General features: G+C 45.5%; 2 protein-coding genes across 2 annotated transcripts in view; both read left to right on the top strand.

The window, feature by feature from the left end:
- Nucleotides 1–850: 850 nt before the first annotated feature.
- Nucleotides 851–20,052, top strand: LOC144139920 (alpha-(1,3)-fucosyltransferase C-like). The gene is made up of 4 exons (XM_077672145.1): nucleotides 851–1,018; nucleotides 2,210–2,353; nucleotides 2,474–2,493; nucleotides 19,023–20,052. Exons 1-4 carry the CDS (start codon nucleotides 851–853, stop codon nucleotides 20,050–20,052), a joined length of 1,362 nt encoding a protein of 453 aa, XP_077528271.1.
- LOC144139919 (alpha-(1,3)-fucosyltransferase C-like) overlaps nucleotides 20,049–20,498 on the top strand; it is a 36,950-nt gene continuing 36,500 nt past the window's right edge. The window contains exon 1 of the mRNA XM_077672144.1: nucleotides 20,049–20,068. Within this exon, the coding sequence (XP_077528270.1) occupies nucleotides 20,049–20,068 (20 nt within the window). The remainder of the gene's footprint in view (nucleotides 20,069–20,498) is intronic.

The following is a 20,498-nucleotide window of genomic DNA, read 5'->3' as shown; positions in this document are numbered from 1 at the left end:
AGTAGGCGACGAAAACTAGCCAAGGAACCCCAACTAGCTAGTACTTCAGCGCCACCGCCTCAGGCAACAATGCCTTCAACGAACCAGAGAAATCTACCGAAGCTGCAACCTCTTCTGAGAAATGACTTCAAGGTGATCATCCGACCTCGAGACTCTTTAGACCTCAATTATTGGACAACCGTACAAGTGGGCACAATCCTTCGCAGCAGACTGGAAGCAGACACATCGAATTCGTTGGACAAAACCGTCCTACGACACAATAAACTGCGCATCGACTCGAAGCAAAACATCATAATTTACAGCACTCCGGATTTGAACCTGGCAAACAAGCTTACCAAACTCCGAACGTTACCTCTCGGGGCAACCGACTACGCAGTCACGGCATACACAGCAGCCCCGGACGAATCAGTGAAAGAGATAGTGCATGGAATTCCCGCGGGAACAACACCAGACGACACTTTGGACAACCTGGAAGTACCAGGGCATAAAATTCTTTATGCCCGGATGTTGGGACAGACGTATACAGCAGTAAACACTTTCGCCGGAAAACGACTCCCCTTTTTCGTGTATTACATGAACGGCGAAATGCGATTCACTCCCTACCGCCCAACAAGACACGTCTGCCGAATTTGCCTCCAAGAGGGACATCGAACCGATGTGTGCCCTACCCCCGACACTGCGAAATGTCAGACATGTGGAACAGCCAACCCCGATACTGCCCACCCATTTGCGCCCAAATGTTTGCTGTGCCAGGGAGAAGACCCAACGGCAGCGCGAGAGTGCCCACTGAGACTGAAGCGCCCGTAACCTACCAAGGGGTACCACCGGACTACCACCTGCATCTGGCCTAATGAGCCGCAGAAACTTCGCGCTCATCCGGACAGAAGACCCCGGACACCGGTTCCAACCGCCAGGACACCGATTCCTCTCCCAGTCTGGTCACCTAGCCAAGAGGGGGCAATACAAGGAGAGCGCCAGGGCCAGCAGCCAGAGTCAGCCTGACCCGGGAGCACCAAAGGTGAGCTGGGCAGCGCAGCTTTTTCACAGTGTCACTGCTCAATCCCTCCCCACCTGTACACCTGCCACAGAAAATCTTGCAAGCCATCATCCGCACGCAGAGCAATTCATCGCCGAATTGCGGAAAGCTAATGAGATAAATGCAACACTTATGGCGCAAATTAGGCAACTTCAAGAATCCGACAGACCGGGACAAGAAGAAATCCGTCAACTACGAGCCGCATTAGCAGCAGTGGCCCCAACATAGCCGCTTCTATCGGCCTCACGTCCTCTAGAACCAGTTCAAGCTACACACCCACCACAAGCGCCTCAGCAAGCTCCATCCAGAAATGAATCAGTCGAAATAGAGAGCCAGTCAGAACCGGAAGAGTCGAAGCTGGACATGATTATAAACGTCATTCAGGATACGCAGCGCGCTATGCAGGACTTATATAAGGCAACGCAGGATAACATGTTATCCATGTCGAATTTACGTGAAGACATACACCTATCCTGGATAGAGAGGCTGCGCCGAAGAAATTAAAAATCGGACAACGGAAGCGTCGCCTTCAGACGTGAACACCAATCTACAAACTCCGGAACACGGGTAGTTCTCGCAAGGGAAAAAAAGCTCTCCTGCGCAGGGTTCGTACAGGCAACAAAGGCCAAAATTCACAGGTTTTCAAGGACTTTCAAGGACCAGAAAACACACTTTCAAGGACCCAACATAACGGTTTATTTGTAAATACTTATACAGGACGAACTTCTCAAGACTGCAAAACTTATTGCACAACACGTAGAACATATTGACTGTATCATATTTAGGAACTTATTGCACAACACTTCAGTAGGTGTTCATGATTCATGAAAGCTCTTTCATCTTCTCGGTTATTTCTTGGTTGAGGCTTAGGAGCTCCTCCTTCTTCGTTTTAGCTGTTTTCCTGAGGATGTTTGATTTGACAATAAGTGTAATATCCCATGTCTCTTCCGCTTTCTCAGCAAAGGTATCTCCTGAAGAAATCAGATCAGCTACCGTTGACACAAGCTTCGCCTTCTTCTTCCTCAAGTTTTCAATCTCCTCCTCGACAATGCGCCTTTTCGACTGTCTTGCTCCTTCAAGCTGCTCCTTCTTCTGAGATTCAAGATACGCTTGATAGCGGTGCCTAGCTGCTGACACTGAAATCCTCAACCCTTTGGTAATGGTAACTTGCAGGATACCGCCTACCTTGTAGATGGCATCACATATGATCCTCTGCGCGATGTAGGAGGCATCCTTCAAGTTCTCGACAGAGACTTGGCGGTTTACACTAAACCCCCTCTCTACGGTGGCCTGACCATGGCTAAGGGTAAGAAGGAGGTACACCACTTTCCATAGCTCGGTGTAGGACGAATTGAACTTCAGAAGTTCTGCGAAAAATTCGTCCAGCCTGTCTGCGCTCTTATCGAACAGTCTCAGTTTGTGCTTGTCTTCTTGCAGCATCCCAGCATACTCGGCAAGTACTGAGTCTCGTTGGTGACTATGCAACCTTCGTGCAACAATAAGGGCATCCAGAACTTTCTTGATACCTGCTAGGCACTGCTCTGGTTTGGTGCACATCTGCCTGGGGTCCAACGAGGATAAGCCTCTCACAAAGGTATACTTCAGAGGGCTCTTCTCAAGGATCTTCTTGGTCATGTTCACTAAGAATGTCTTGCACTGCATGTTAAATGCAAATGAATCTTTGGCGCTGACCTTTGAGTCCTTGAGGATTTGTCGGCTGTGTGGCCGATATCCACATTTTCAAGTGCACGGTGGTTGCTTGGGTCTTCAATATTAATTTTCAACAGGCTTGTGACTTCTGTTGACGCAGACAGAACTGAAAACTTTACAAACTTTGTGAGAAGCACTTTGGCAGCAGAATTTCAAGGACCTGTGCGAACACTGCCTGCAGGTCTGGCAGTGAAACTGTCGGGAATACAAGAACAAAAAGGCCGGTATACAGCAATTTATATCAAACCTAGAAGAACCAGCGGACGTAATAGCTCAGCAAGAAATAGGAGTTCCACCCTCTCAAATCGGATACATCACATACACAACCGATCCAGCAAGCAAGACAGCCAGGTTGGTCAGACGTAATAACGCAGTCATACAGCACGCAATAGATGGAGCCAACGTTGATCATGTTATAATGGAAATATTGCCACCAAAACGCTGCCATTTATGCACATTTGTTCTGAATGTATACAGCCCTCCTAGCCGCTGAAAAGATTATTTCGATTACCTTTTCGCCAAAACGACCTTTTAGCCGGCGAGTAAAGATGTTGTTTCCCCCCCCCCACTTAAAATAACTGGGCGAAACCGCCTAATCATTGTGGGCGACTTTAAAGCTGCTGATCATGCGTGGGGATACCATGTCTCCACAATCAAGAGCGTCCGCCTATAGGAGAAAATACAAAAACACGGACTTAAAATGCTCACAGACCCAGAGCAACCCACAAGGGTAGGAAATAGCATGTCTAGAGACACTTGTCCTGATTTATCTATAATTAAGAACACAGCATACGCCGAATAGAAGAATACCGAAGAAACACTGGGAAGTGATCATTATATTGTCGCTACCCAGTTTCCCGTTTCGCATACCAAGAAGAAAATAGGGGCTACCAATATTACAGATTGGCACTCCTTTCGTACCGCCAGAAATGGCATCACATCTGAAATAGAATCCATACAAGATTGGATTGCCCAGATACACGCCGACGTAAAAACATGCACCACAGAAGTTGCTCTAACTTCAGATGCACCTGCGGCAGACGCCCACCTCCTACATCTGTGGGATGCAAGAAGATGTCTGAGAAAAAGATAGAAGCGGCAAAGGCACAACAGAAAGCTTAACCTGAGGACAGCCAAAATCACCGAAAAGGCTGCGAATTATGCCGCAGAGTTAACGCAACTAAATTAGCAGCAGATACGCAATGGCCTGCAAGGCACATTGAGCACGGCGAAAACATGGTCACTGCTCCGCCACCTGCTGCATACGACCAGGAGCAATTCGCGCGTCTGCAAACCATTCAACGCATCGTGCATCAACACCCGGGTACTGATAACGAAATCCTAGATGCGCTAATAAGAAATATATAGGTTCCAACATCCAAAATGAAACACACCCTGAATACACAGGGGAACCGAACGAGTTAGCGCTGCTATAACGCTGTCTGAAGTCTGAACCCTATAACGCTGCCTGAAGTCAAACAAGGACTTCCCGCTCTCACTCGCAACACAGCTCCAGGCATAGATCAGGTTACATACCAACTCATAAAAAATCTGGGCAACTCTTCCGTTCAAGCCTTAACAAAATTTTACAACAAACACTGGGAATCCGGCACCCTACCAAAAGATTGGAAACACGCCCACATAGTACCAATCCCGAAGCCGAATAAACCTCCGACCCTAGACAACTTGAGACCGATTACACTCACGTCGTGCCTCGGGAAACTCCGCGAGCGCATAATTCTGAACCGTCTACAGCCATACTTGGAAGATAGCGAACTTCTTCCTGAAACAATCTTCGGTTTCCTACCGAAACTATCAACCCAAGACATTCTGCTACAACTAAAGGAGGACATCATTCAGCAGGCCTCTCGAGACGGCGTCAGGGCAATTTTGGCGTGAGATCTTAAAGGAGCCTTTGACAATGTAGCCCATCATATTATCCTCGAAAATTAAATTGAAACAAACTCTTCCGTACGAACGTACAACTTCATCCGATCCTTTCTGACGAACCGAACGGCCACAATAGGAAATGAAGATCTCCGCACAGACACCATAAGAACCCCGAACAAAGGCACTCTACAAGGCGCTGTACTCTCTCCAACCTTAATTATATAGCCATGATGAAGCTCTCATCAAAACTACACGAGATTGAAGGCGTCCATCATGCTATTTATGCCGATGATATAACGATTTCGACCAACACGGGATCGGATGGCGAGATAGAAGAAAAATTGCAAAGCGCCGTACACACAGTGCAGCAATACGCACAAGCGAGTGGGCTCCAATGCGCGCCGGAGAAATCGGAATTACTTCCAGTTAAACGCCGGCGACGAGGATTCGCATATCAGCAACCCCAGATCACAGTGAGTTTGGACGGGCAAGAGATTCCCACTGTCGATCGAGCACGCATCCTTGGCTTGCATATACAGCAAAATGGGGAGAGCGGATACACAGTTCAACGAATCACACAATCAGCAGCCCAAATAATGCGAATGATTGGCCGAATTACCAACAGACATCACGGGCTCAAAGAATCAGACGGGACGAGACTTATGCAAGCCCTAAATATCAGCCGGATCGTGTACGCAGCTTCATATCTCCAGCTCAAGAATTACGAAAAGGAAAAGCTTGATACCATTCTCCGCAAGGCTTACAAACAAGCCCTCGGTCTACCACACACCACAGCAACTAGCAAGCTCATCTCCTTAGGCGTCTACAACACGGTGGAGGAGCATATCGAAGCACACCTTATAAGCCAGCGGGAACGTCTCACGCTCACTCCTACCGGAATACATGTACTCCGTCGTCAGGGATATTCAACCAACGCTGGAGCGCACACCGCGAAGACAGAGACTTTACGCCTCGAGTTTAGAGATAAACTCAACGTGACCCCAATATCTCGGAACATGCACCCCGAGCATCATACAGGGAGAAGATCGGAGAGAGCCAAATATATTCAGTCTTGATTCGACAGTCACCGAGATTCGAGGTTCACGGACGCAGCCAAAGATCCGCATCGGCCAGCGATGGCAATTTCCGTCATCGACCCAGACCTGCAGGAGATAGCTTAGGCCTCCGTCAACACAAGCAGCCCAACAGAGGCAGAAGAGGCAGCTATAGCCATGGCCATAGTATCCAGCGCATCAAACCAAAAACACGTACCCGTCATCACCAACTCTCAGGCCGCCTGCCGGAGCTATGCAAGGGGCAGGGTCTCTTCTATAGCACACCGCAATCTCGCCAGCAAGGCGTCAGAACACCTCCCAAGTGTTACAATAGTATGGACTCCAGGACACGACTCTCTTTGTGGCAATCGGCGAGCTAACGCTGTCGCCCGAGCCCATGCTTCCCGGGCGCCACTGGAAAATTATTACCCGGAGCCCATAATGCTGCAATACAACACAATCCTACAGCACCAGCGACTCACCCGACGAGCCTTTCCTCCTCCGCATAAATCCTTAACAAGAGAAGTAGCGACATTCTGGCGTCAACTGCAAACAAACACCTTCCCGCAACTAGTAAGGCTCCACGGCATGTACCCTACAATTCACCCTTAAAACAAATGCCCTTCTTGCACAACTCAGTATGCCTCCCTTTACCACGTTACGTGGGTGTGCCCCGCCATTCCAAACATTCCTCGATACCCAACCCAACTCTTGAGCAGTGGAAAGCTGCGTTGCTAAGCTCGGACCCGGGAGATCAGCGAAAGCTGGTACGACGGGCCTCGAGTGCAGCTAGAACTACAGGGGCCCTGAATAGGGGCACCTCCCCTCCTCAAACAAACAACACCCTTACCTAACCTGTGTAAAATAAAGTTATTCCTCGTCCTCCTCCTCAAGGTGTTGAATAGGTGTGGCTGATTAACAATTGCTAACGACTGTGAAACCGTGGCAATAAAAGAAAAAAATGATCAGTTGTTGTCCTTTGACCGCAACCATCACAAAGAGCGTATAGGATGAGATCACCGCGATGCAATTAAAAGCTTTGCCGAAGTAATTGAACTGTCATGCTAGTATTGTAACTTCTATTTCGGGGGAGTCACAAAACTGCAATTCCGAAGTGTGACCTAGATAGGCATGGTCGTCTATGCATATGATAGCACTTTGCTGTGTTCTCCATATGCGGTGGTATTTGCTTAACCTTGCCCAAGCCAGCAGACAAGGAGTTGGGCAGATGTTTAATACATGACAATTTAAAGATAATGCGGCCATGGATGATCCGGCCAAAGTTTATTCGATGGTGCGGCTGGTGAAACTAGCCGCTTCATTTAGTCATAAGTCCCAGTGAGCTGGATTCCATATAAGGCACATTTGTAAATAGATAGCCAGAAAAGAAACGTGCGAATGAGTAACAAATATTTTGAAGATGCTATGAGGTGCGAACCGACAGAAAGCTCCAACAACAAACACATTTAAAAATTGGCGAGGTGAGATTTGTAAGGCAAGAACTATTGCAAGAAACCATCGCTTCGCATGTTAGAGTATAGCCATGTAAGCCATAACGAGGTGAACAATTAGATTGTGGGCTCAGAGTTTGGTCGCCCGTACCCGGCGCAAAATTCGGCGCATCCGTTGCTACTACCACATGAGAGCGCAAGATTTCTATATTAGATTTATTCGCTACGAATCCCGGACAACACACTCATTTCTATATTAAAATATTTAGCAATAGCTCTCGCTCTATGTAAAGCACCTTATTAGGTATCAGACATCATGGTATTATCCGATTTGATGTCACTTATATGGGCATCAAGTTCCTCTTCCCACTCTCCATTGTACAGCACATAATTGTTTTAATTTGACTGGGAGGTTTAATACTTCGACATTACACAGGCATTCAGCCGCGCCGTAGTGGGGGCTCCGGAATAATTTTGATTGCCTAAGGATCTTGAGCATAAGCCTAAATCTCTAACAGACGGGCATTTTTGCTTTTCGCCTCCATCAGAAACGCGCCCACCGCGGTCGGGATTCGAACCCGCATCCTCGGGCATAGTACAACAACGCCTTAGCCACTGAGCCCCAGCGGCGGGTACATAATTGCTTTTGCAGCGAAGCTGTGTCGCAAATCCAAATTCCCGGTGTGCAGATAAAAATACCAAGAAATTTCCGAGTGGGAGCACCTGAGCGCGGGCCTCGCGATGACCGCTCGGCAGTTATCAAATACAATGAAATTCTTAGCGCTCATCTCAGGGAGGTGGGTAAAAGTGGCAAAAAAAAACTCCAGCATTCGCCTTAACCGTGTCAACACTTGCAAAGTGAATGTAACCTGTAGCGAAGCTTTCATAGAAGCACACGAATTCAGAAAATGGAAGCCCTTGAGCTGCTCATGGGACTTTGCGCGGCCTTTTTGAGGAGGGAACACTTCCTGCGGAACAAAGAACAAATCAGATGTTATGCAATTCCAGTCATAACGTGACGTCACTTTTGTTGGATTAGCGCGACAATTTGACTGAAAAATAGCTTTAGCAGGCCTCTGATTGCTAAGGGCTCATGCCATTGCCATAAGACGCAAGTCGGTGAGCGCTGGGCGAGTATGATTTAATTCAGCGCCAGCACAACTAGTGCAGACTTGTGACCAGATGAACATGCTTAAGCAAACGGTCGTATGATTCGCCAACGTGTTGCTAAAAAATCTTGTATTTTCTCTGATTCTTTCTTCCGAATTTATAGCCACAACCGCTCTATATAAGAAAGCGGTTGTTCACCTTGATTGCAGCAGGTAGCAAACAGGAAACTGGGCACCCCCCCCCTCTCTCTAGAAATTTTCCTCTTCCTTGGGATACAAAGCACAAAATGACACTATACCACACTTTTCTCTGGCCCCCCCCTACCTTCATACCAAAAACGTGCGCCCCCGTTTCTCCGATACAAATTTCTGCCTGCGCCACTTCTTGGTTGTTATTGCGCCGCACATACGAAAGTTTCGTGAGTGCCGTAAATTTAGATCAAGGTTAGGTTATGTTCAGACTACCGAAGTAACAGCTATATTGTGCGATTTGAACGTAAAAAAGCAGAGTTTCACACCGTTCGGTTGGGTGAGAGGTGATATCACGTCCTTATTTAGAGATATTACGACAGCTGCGACAATAGCCTGAACCCGGCCTTATAAAAGCCTGCGCGGTGTGTGTGCTTCACTTTTAAGAGAAGAAATAACTCACAGTCATGCCAAACTCGTGACATTCAAATTTTATTCCAGGATAAACACAAAACATATTTGTTACACTATACAAACTCAAGCATGGAAATAAGTACTAAATGTTCCTTTGCACTGCATGCACTATCATTTTCTTTACGCGCCCGAAAAAACCGATAACTGGAAATATGAAAGCAACTGCAATTTGACGCAGAAAACTGAGCCGCAAGAAGGTCGATTCACGAAAGTGCAGCAAGCACATCACTCCGAACAGTAGCTGTCCGGGCGTCTTATGAAGTAGACATGTGTTTCTACAGAACTTCAGACAGAATTTATGCCTGCAATTTTATGGTAACATTGTTTAGGCAAGCGTCGAAAGATACGTAAAATGAGAAAAAATGAATCAATGAAAAAGAAAGCGATGGCCGTAATTAAAGACACATAGGAGGAAAGATATGTCGCAGCAGCACCTCACAGAGCAACACTACACAGTAATGCGATGGAGAGATTGCTCGCACGTGCAAGCGCGGGAAGCTGCGATCACTACAAGCGTAGTTATGTAAGAGAGAAGGCCCTGCAAAAGACAATTATAGCGAATCGTTTGAATCCGAGTGGCGCACAATACTTGCGCCAATGGAATACGCTGATACGCTAGAGTATTTGACAACACTTGCTCCGAGCAAAAGTTGAGGTGAAATGAAACGGTAACTGTGACATAACATAAAGCTTTAGACCCTTTTTTAAAGCACCACGACGTCCCCTCACACAACCCCCCCCCCCCCCGGGACCTATTACCAGTATTATATTTTTGACTTAAATTATCACAATGATAGGGAAACGCTACATTGAAACATCAGGCGCACGGGAGTTGCTGTTGCAACCTTGTACAACACATCGTTTCGGTGGGTACCGAGGAACACGCTCTGCGCCAACCATTGGCAGCATCATCCCGTTGGACACCGTACCCGTCGTACACACCTCGCAACTCCACGCACAGCAAACATTAGGTTCACACCAAATAGGTAAATAAAAATGAATCCAAATGCGCAAAACCAAAGCAAGCAAAAATGCGTTTCCTTCCAGACGAACTTTACACTACAAGGACTGCATTACAGAGCAATGGCACATACCCTTCTTCAGAGGGCGCTACAAAAAAAGGTTTTTGAGAATGAATAACATTATCATCATTCTTTGTGCACTGTGCCTAAATAAATGTGATTCCGTAATACATATTGTTTGTACAATATAAATATTGTTTTGTTGAAGAATAAAACTTGGTTTTTTGTTAGTAGTGTTGGTTCCTTCCTCACCTAGTCACGCCTAAATGCCCACTCCCGTTACTCCCAGTTTCGATGTCGCTGGCAATCGGTTCCGAGCCGCTTTTCGCCCGAAGCTTCGCTACCACGTGCAATCACCTTGACACTTTCTCGGAAGAATAGACTGCAGCGTTCGCCGTAATCGGGGCAACACGTGGCAACACTTGTGTGCCCCTCCAAGGTTATGTACAAAGATTATCACTACCAAAAAATGAAAGACACTCACACGTAAACATCAGTGATGGAATCAAGGTCGCTCCGGCAGCGAAGCATCAGAGTGGCTGCAATCGTGGGCTTAAACCTTCGTTATGGCCTTGAAGGTTGCGTGCACCTTCTCCACCTGCAACTCCTAGGCGTTATTGTGAGCTTGCTTCATTTTTTTATCCAACGCACGGGAAGGAGGTATGTTTCGTTTGGGTCCTTGGCCATACCGGCATCGGGGGGCAGCGAGTAAAAAGGCCATTTAGCTCATCTCGTTGTCACAGCTTCTGTTCGATTCGGCCTATATTATCGAGCCTTTTTTCGCCTCCAAGAATGATTATGATGATGATAATAACCTTATTTTGCCCAAAACTGGTTGAAAGGAGTAAAAGGAAGGGGGAGCCTTCCTGAATTCCTCCCTCTCAGATGGTGACCGGCAGTCCTTCAAGAGACATTTACATTTAGAAGCTACTGGGTCCGATGGCCTCCTATCCTTTGAAGAACATCAAGGTTTAAACTTCGGGTGTAATTTCCGTTTTGTGTTCGGAGAAATGCGAAGTGACATTCACCGACCTGCGCTGCAGGATTCCAAGAGTAGATTTCTATCTGTTCAGAACAGGGCTTTCCCCTACGAAACTATGTGTGTGGTTCCCGCTAGCGGAAACCATCGATCATTTTGTTCTTGCCTGTCGCCACTGCTAGGCGGCCAGACAACTGTTTTTGGAGGACCGCATTGGGCATTTGGGGTTGATTCTATCGGCCCCCTTCTCTGTTGGTGAAACAAGTTTTGGGTTTGCAAAGAGGAATATGCATAAATGTATTCACACATTCATTTCTACTACAGGTCGCTTGGATTGCTGAAGGGTAATAATAATGTGTTTTAGGGGCTCAACTTTAATTTTGCGGCCGCTTTCTTTCCAAAAATGCGTCAGTATTTTGAAGTGCTTACTTCTTTCTCTGAGTAATTTAGCCCTGGTCAACCCCTCGTGGGCACGCGCCCAAACGTTCAGGGCATCATCGTCATCATCATCATCGTCGTCGTCATCGCTATTCCATGATTCCACTGGAACCGGACGCCTGGGAGCTGCTTTCCTTCCTTGGTCTGCCACACGCTGACTGTTTTCCTTCCTTGATCGGCAAACGGTAAATACCTCACCATGCAACTTCTCCCGTCTGGTTCATTGCTGCCCCGTAGTCTGCTGTATATTTGCTCGCAACGGTGCGTTTACCGCCCACCACTTTCCTTTGAACGGGCGATCGGCAGATTTATTACTTTGAATGATTACCTACTGCGTCAAATGAGTTACAATTTACAGAATGCACTGTTGAATTCTCTGCTGAATTGTCACTGCCGAGCCATGTCAGAGAATGTAAAAAACAATGCGGCTGATTTGACTTCAGCAAGCCCACATATTGCTCAATCCCCACTCAGCTCGAAGTAACAAAGAAGGTAGAGTATATTATCGCGGCGACCATGCGAATTACCGTCAGAAATTTCTCACGGCTGCCGCCTCTCATTGGCTAAGCATGCTACGCGCAGATTCTAAGTGTACGTGATACATATTTCCTACAAAGCTACGCTTTCTGTTGCCCTTGTAACGCTGTGGTATAGTAGTCGGTTTTAAGCGAGAAGGCTTGGGTCTGAATCTGACAATGCGCTGATTTGTTTTGGGGGGGGGGGATTTTTCGGTCACCGTGATTCTGTAATACTTCTTCTCTGGTTTTTACTATATCACGGGAACGAGGCACATGACTTTTAGAATGGGTTAAAATACGTTCATTATAGGTAGTGTTCTCTGTCGTTTGGCTGGGTTAGACTTGCTTTGTTGCAGTTTGGTTGGATTTAGGTTGCCTATAAAGTGCTCGGTTAGTAACGCTAGGTTCGGTGAGTTTTTTATGTTAGGTTACGTTGGAACGTAATAATATTCAGAAAAGTTTAGGCCAGCCAGCTTTCGTGGAAACTGCGGTGAGAAATTCCCGGCTGCATCTAAAATCAGGGGTGATGTGAGATTAGAGGCAGCCAAAGCAGCCAACAAAAAAACTTGTTTTCTTATCTTCGAGGCGCCAGGACGGAACATCTTTTTCCGTAAATGTGCAGATCATCTACAAGCTAAAAACGAAGCCGGTCTTTGTGTTTTTCGGAGACGCATAAAGAATTGTGAATTTTTTTTAAGAACAAACGATACACCGGTTGCGTTGCACGACCACGCACTAATGCGAATGCAGCAGTAGCGACGAGAGGTAGTGGCAGTACACGTGATAATGACGATTATGCAATTATACGAGCGAGAAGCAGCGCTGTTCCTACAGCTGGAAGGTTAAGTATGTCGAGCCCGTTTGTCGTGTTGGTAATTTTACACTGTTCATTCGGCGTGTACCTTGTCGTCGGTGCAAAGGCATTGCGTGGAGTTTAGAGGTCTTTTAAAATAATAACGCCTTTTTGTAGACAGTAGCATAAGAAAAGGTGCAAATATGTACAAAAATTTTATGGGTGACCTGGCAATTTCGCCTTCACATGGGCTGAGGGTGCGGTTTTGTGAGGGTCATAGGAAAATCACAATATTACCTCCTCCTGATAAGAAAAGTCGGATCTTGAGGCACCTGTTATTTGTTTGTTAACGCTTTTATTTATTTTGGTAGACGTAACGCCAAGAGCTTCCGGGGTATTGTAAGTGGTTCTTTTGGCAATTCTTACTGTGTTCTTATAATCATGACTTTGCTTGAGTGTAACATGCACTTTTCAATTTTTTAGGTTGCTGTAATTACAACCTCCGGGTAAAGAATTGCAAAAAAAATGCTTATCACATTCTTGAGTTTTGTGTATTTCTACGTGTACTGGTATTTATACCCATAAATGTTTATGCAGAGTGATTGAATTTCTCCGAGTCTGGTTTTTGTACTAAATTCGGCTTTTGGGAGTGTGGCAAGACGATGGCGTTGGAATAAATTTTCAGGGAGAACTTCGAAATAAAATCAATATTGTGAGAAAAGTATTGTGTAAACTGATACTCTATAACGCAGGACACCTTGTACACCTCATGTACATACTAATCATAATTCCCATAATCATAATCATAATACTAATCATACTAATCATAATCATACTAATCATATTATGAACAAATCCCGCACGTTCTTTGCTCGGTGCAATGGCATACCCGATAAGGTATTGTGGAAGACAGAATATGTAAACGCGTTCCCGATCGGTCGCGCGTGCTACACGCGCTATAATAAAATTATGGATTTTATCTGATGAAGCAGCTTTGATTGATCTCAACATGTTTATTTGAGAGTTTGCCTGTATGCACACGTGTCTATTGCGATGCCTTATTTTGAGCACTGGCTTATAAGCGTCAGTTTTATATTACAATTGTATTTTGAAATAACGAACGGTTTTTCGAAGGTCCCGCGCGATTAGTTATGTCGAGATTTGACTATCACCGAACCGTCATTTTAGGCACAGGCATAGTCAGCGCGAGACTTACATGGAGCTAAACGACATTTCGGAGGCACTTGTGCATTTGTTTTATAGTTTTTGCTTTGCGGCTGCGTGACATGGCAGCCTCATGATGCGTCGTTTATCCTATCTGGATTCGGTGCGAGAATTCTGCTCTCCTGGGAGCACCGCGGCTCCAAACGGCCGACAGAGTCGTAATTTGTGTCGTTCGTTGGAAGGAAAGCTGCTGCTCTTGAATAGTTACTGAGACCTTTCTGCGCTTAAACTGGAGCGTCGTGCTACATTTTTGTACCCTGTTACAGTTCAGCAAATAATTAAATTTCGCTCACCCGAGATCCAAATATTACAGCTACATTTGGCGGAATGTGGCCTAGCACTGCGGAAAGAAATCTACGTGTCTCCTTTTTCTAGAGAAGTGAGGCGTCTTATTTCTGGAAGTGGACAGGGGAATATTAAATGTTGAAAGGGTATGAACGAAACTAATGCAGTGGTGCTGAAAGGTTCATCTAACGCATTCAATATGTCATTCCTACCACGTGCCATCAAAGAATGGAACACGCTGCCAAACTCTGTTGTCCGTGAACACAATCCGGCCAAATTCAAAGAATATTTGTTTTCTAACCTCGGCCTTCATTTTCATACAATCCCCACGAATTGCCCCAGCTGGCTTTTCTAGTTTAATAATATTTTGGTTGTAGTTAAATTCTCAAATTAGGTTTGTTGTATACATTTTCTATATGAATGATGTATCGAACCGCATTTTCTTTCTGCCACATATGTACTACGATGACTCTGGCCCCACCCCCTCATGTAATGCCCCTCTGGGGTCCTTAAGTGTTTATTAAATGATGATGATGAAACGTCTCGCAATTCTTAGGCCTGCAAAGGTGTGTGGGGCTTCGTCAACAAAGATATTCACACGAGATATGAAAGAAGTGCAGAAAACTGCAAGTGTGAAATGCGGACAGTTGAGTGGACGGGAAGAAGCTAAATAATTTGTACATACATTATTTATATATTTCCCAAGTGATACACTTATCGATAAATTTCCGGATTTCTTGTACTTTTTGGTTTTGGCAAGATGGGCAGTAATATCGGCTGGTCATTTTATTCGGGCGCGTGCTCCCGCCGATGTGTCGGTGCACCCGCGTAAATCATGGAGGGTGATCAATGTAGGGTGACCAAACCTAATTCGACAGGTTTCTTAAAAATTATGAACTTGAATCTACGTGAAGGCGAACTCTACAGTGAGGCTATGGGCGGAGAGGGACACCGATTGAAGTGGTAAATATTGATTGACGAAAATAAAAAAAATTCCCCGCATTTCCCCGACGGGAAGATTGTGAAAGTGCGAATGCACGACTTGAATTTGCGCGGTTCGGTAATGTTCGCGAAAGAGAGATCACACACACACACACAACTACAAAGAAAGAAAGATGCATTTATTCACAGACACCTATTTGTGTTGTCGTTGTACTTGATTGCTAGAGCGGATCTCAGCTTTGAAATTTCGTGTCAGTACTCCTTTAGGCGAGTGCATTAGCCCTTCTCACGCCCGATTCTTGGGCAATACCCCACGTGGGTATGTGCCATGTCAGCGGCCAGGCAGCGCGCGCCCATCTCCCTCCGTTGCCAAGGAAGACGAGGAGCGCGCGCACCCGCAGCTGTTGCTATGCGGACGGCGGCGGACGCTTCAGGCTCGCTTAAGAAGTGTATTCGCACTTAAAATTTATAGTGGCTGCAATAGGAGGCATGTATGTTTTGAAAAGATAAACGCAATCGTGTTTCTACGCAGTTTCATTACGCAGAATTATTCTTGTGAAACTATGCGCCAACATATAGAACTACGAAGTTTAATTGATGTTCGCATGATTACGCATGCAAGACAGTGCGGTGCATGCAAGACAAGACAGTGCATGCAAGACAGCTCCTCCCTTTTGTGACGTGCCTGCTCTGTACGGTGTTTAGTTTGACAACCGGGTGGAGACATAGAAAAAAGTTATTAGTGGCACCCTTTCAGCCTTGGCCCACGTTATCGCAATCTCTAGTATGCGAAACAGCTGAACCAAAAGGAGGAGCTTTGCGTGGTCGTCACTATCTAGCATGCGGAATCATGAGAACGGCAATTAAACTTCGCAGTTCAGTATCTCGGAGTGCGGATGCGATAGAAGAATTCGGACAAATTATACTACGTAGAAACACGATTGCATCTAATTTTTTTAATCGAAACATTCCTTCTTACTGCAGCCACTTTAAAGTGAATTATTATATTTTAGTGAATTCAGCCACCGACATAACAATTACCACTTCATTCTGTGTCCCCCTGGGCAAGTAACCTCACTGCAGAAGTGGTGTTCACGTAAAACTAAACGCCTAATAAAAAAAATCCTGTCGACCTAATTTTGATTACCCTGTATAACGACAAGCACTGAAGTTGCACAGATTCATTTTTCTTGACTGCGCAGGTTGGCTTTGTTGTGCATTTCAAACATTTAGTGTATACAGCTGATCACGGTCTAACTTTCCTGCAGCCTCGCCCAAAATGGAATCTCAGCGACGCGACGTGGCTATGCTGCAGTTCAGTACACTGCTCGTCGTTGCTCTGCTGACCGCCTTTCACCTCCCCACGATTAAAATTTCACCTTTAAAGCACTTGAATGTGACCCGTTCCCGGCTCTCTGAACTCGGAAATACATCTGGTGGACTCATTGGGTAAGTATGTTTTCCACAAGGGTTCACACTATATTCTACGACAACGAGCAAAGATGTAACATTCGTGGCGATATAAATATAGCCTTAAAATTGAAATGCATTCTTTCTGGAACAAGAGTGTCAAGCCATACAAAAAACCAGTGACGTGTCTGGCAGCTTTTATTAAGGCTTTCAGGGTGTTCTTGCTTGATATACCAATGCGTTAGGCTAGACGCATCGTAAAAAAATCTCAGAAAGAAAGCATGCTGTCAGCTGGAGGACCGAAATTACCTGAAGTCCTTGGCGAAGGCAAATGTCCAGTAAAGAAACTCAAGTGCCGCTTTATTTACAATGCAGTTTTTTTTATGATATTTGTCCTTTCGCCACGGAGCTGCAGTTTTGTTTGTAGATTGTTCCTGACTTCAATCGAAACCACGGTTGTAAGGACTAACATTTACGACGCAGAGTTGTAGTAAGACTATCTTAATCACGATACCATGAGCCGACCGGTGCAATACGAGCTTTAGTCCTTAGTCGTGCAGAAAGGCATACGGAAAACTTTTTCATATAATTAGCCATGTTGTAAGAAGAGTACAAGGAAAAACCCCAATGCACAAGCGACCTTCCTAACATTAGGAGGATAATGCAACCATGTGAGGATAGTTCCTCAACTCTTGACACTAAATAAAGTGGAATGCTTTCTGATAATACCTTAACGGATGAGCATATTGGTTGAAAATATACATTCAAAAGTAACACGAATACTCTTGAAAACTGCCCTTTGCCGCGTGCTTTACCGGAGCGGCAAACGTGGGACTGCTGAGGTGGCTCGTAGCCATTCACAGAAATAAATTGAAGACATAAAGAGGTTACCTCAGCGCATCAAATCTATCGACAAAAACCCGTACTTACGGCACTTCCACGGCTATCTCTGCTTCAACGCTCCTAAGGTCCCTGTGTCAATGCCATTGACCAGTGCGTTCAGCGTTCCAATGACTTTCAAGGAATAATGCAGATGCATTAGTTTAGCGTATTGTTTTTTCCTTGGATAAATAAGTAATAAGAAAATGGCAGGTTTGGTGGCTATGTTGCCCTGATACATTTTCTATTTGAGACAAGCTCAAATCGCGCAGACGAAGGAAGAAGGAAGAAAGAAAATTTCTGCTAACGCGGCAGCTGACCTTTGAGTGTGGCCACATAAAAACGACACAGCTGAACGGTATGGATTTTGCTAGATTCATCAATTGAAGACGGTTTTGCTCTATCTCCCTAAAGGGCCCTAAAAGCATTTTGAGCACACTAAATGAACCACCGCAGTCTTTTATTTGGGTGTTAAAGTTTCCTGTGCCATGTATAACTTTTGTACGAGTAGCTGCAAGCCCCCACTTTGCTTGCAAAATTTGTCGCCCTATTCCCAACCTTTTCGGTGCGTTTTGTGCACCGCCATTTAAATCGATTCTACCTCATCGATTCTCCCATGTACGTCGCGAAGAAATTCCCTGCAAATAGAAGCGTGTTCTGACCAGTGTCGGCGGGTTGGGGCCGTACCTTTTTTTAGTATTCCTTCCTGCAGAACGGTTAAACGCTATTGTGTTATCCCATATTTGCCTTCTTCACTGTATTACCACGCTTCTTGATAACACCCGGTAACACTGTGGCGATACGATGAAACACCAAGGCGACGCCGACTTCCGAGCTCGCAGAGCACGTTTTCACAGGACGCCCACAGTGAAATTAACACGTTGACCGATCGAAGGTCCGTGCAGTAGACTAGCTTGCCCACCAAAGACGCCAACAAAACCGGTAGGCCAGCGGGTCGTCTACAATTAATCGAGAAGCGAAAACTGTGCACCAAAACCATTTGTGCAGCAGTGAATGTGGCTGATTTTTGTTAGTTTCTAGAGTATAATAAACTAAGTAAGGTATGTGACGCCCATAAAACTCAACAGAAGTGCAAATGAGATCCGTATTTTGGCTAGCGATGCTTTGAACGTGCGCTTCGTGACGTTGTTTTTCCGGAGCTGCAAACGCCATAATTGTTTGTCACCGGCGCGGTCATGTACAATATAAAGTTTATTATGTAGAAAAAACTACCTACAGAATGTCATTTAATTACTAAAGAATCAATACTAGCGAAAGAAATGAGCGTAAATAAAAAAATGTGCGGCAACATTCAGAGAACTATGCTGCAGAAGCGTAATTCAAGTAAGGTTTAGTTTACCAGACAGTAATGCCTTCATACCGGTAGGATATATTGATATACCACACAGAGAGTGGGCCTGGTTTAAACGTTATTTTTAATATATCTAGCATACAATTATTTCGATAACATTGATTTATCTGTTTATGTGAACATCCATGTTTTTTCAAAGCCTCTTTCTGGGCCCATTCAAATTTTTGCCCTGTAAGTCTGCCTCCATGATACCTGATTTTCGGAATCAAAATAACGTTTTTGTTTTGTTTCTCTCACGGACTATAGATGGAAGCCGTTCTTCGAGCGCACCGACAAACTTGGACAGCCTGACAAACCACGGATTCTGTTCTGGACGACGATAACCGGCGGGTGGTTTTCTGGACTCAGCGAAAATGGAACTGCTGAACTGGCCTATTGGACGGAAAACACTGAGTGCACACATCACTGTTACATAGCAAATGACCGGCGTACAATGGCCGTAAGTGATGCCATCGTCTTCTACTACTCCGACCTGAACGCCTCTGACGTGCCTACTCGAAGAGCGCTGGGTCAGAAGTGGGTGTTCTGGTCACTGGAGCCGCCCACGAACTGTGAGATGTGGCCGCTTCTTTCCTGGAGGAGTGCTATAAACTGGACCATGACATACAGGCTTGACTCGGATGTTTTGGATACATACGGAAGCGTTAAACGAAAGGCAGCACCAGACTCCATTGACGACCTCAGAAAGAAATGGATGCAGAAAGAAATTATGGCGGTCTGGCCAGTCAGCCACTGCAATACATTCGGCCAGCGAGAGAACTTTGTCGAGGAGTTACGCAAGTATGTTCGGGTCGACGTTTATGGAGACTGTGGCAACTATACGTGTCAGCCCCGCGGCTCAAAATGTCATGAAGAATTTGCCCGAAAATATTTCTTTTATTTGTCTTTCGAAAACACTGTATGCAAAGACTACGTTACAGAAAAGTTATACTTAACCGTTCAATTTGACATAATACCGGTGACCTTTGGTGCTGCTGACTACAAATCTTTCGCCCCACCACATTCCTACATTGACGCTCTTGCATTCAAGACACCGAAGGACCTCGCCGACTATCTTAACCATGTTAAACGAGACTTTCGTTTGTACAGAAAGTATTTTGCGTGGAAAGGACTCTATGACGTGAAGCACTGGGAGTACTATACCTTTTGCAACCTTTGTGCTAAGCTTTATAGCACCAGCTTTAAGGAACAATCGGTGTACCCAGACATTGTTCATTGGTGGAATAATACGTCTCAGTGCCGTGCCTGGAACAACCATACCATGAAGCTGTCATGACCATTGTGGTGAAGCGGTGATTGCAATAAAGTGAATTGTGAGGATGCAAAGAATGCTTAAATGTTTGCTGAACTCAAACATACCTGTCCCGAATGCATAATCCTAACATTACTTGGCAGCGAAACCAAATGTGTGTACTGAGCAGAACTTCATGGACCTACGTGTGGTTATCAAGCCAAAAACATAAGGCGTCAGCTTGCAAAGTCGATTTGCTATACATTTTAGGCATTATGCGACACAAAATTTACCTGGGCTACTTCTCTAGCCCACAAGACGAACAATTTTGTGTGCAGAGAGATTTGGTGATGCCGCTCGAGTGGCTTAGGAGAGGCGGCGTGAGGCCATGTGTTATAAAATGTCTACTCATGGCCCTCTATATGACCTAAAAACATAACATCCCCAGGATTGAGGTACACGCACTGCCGAAGCATGATTGTGCCCTCTCC

Source organism: Haemaphysalis longicornis, unplaced genomic scaffold, assembly GCF_048455015.1.
Source record: "Haemaphysalis longicornis isolate Haplotype H1 unplaced genomic scaffold, Haemaphysalis longicornis Haplotype H1 scaffold_5, whole genome shotgun sequence".
In the NCBI taxonomy this organism is placed as follows: Eukaryota; Metazoa; Arthropoda; class Arachnida; order Ixodida; family Ixodidae; genus Haemaphysalis; species Haemaphysalis longicornis.
This window is presented reverse-complemented; position numbering and strand designations above follow the sequence as displayed.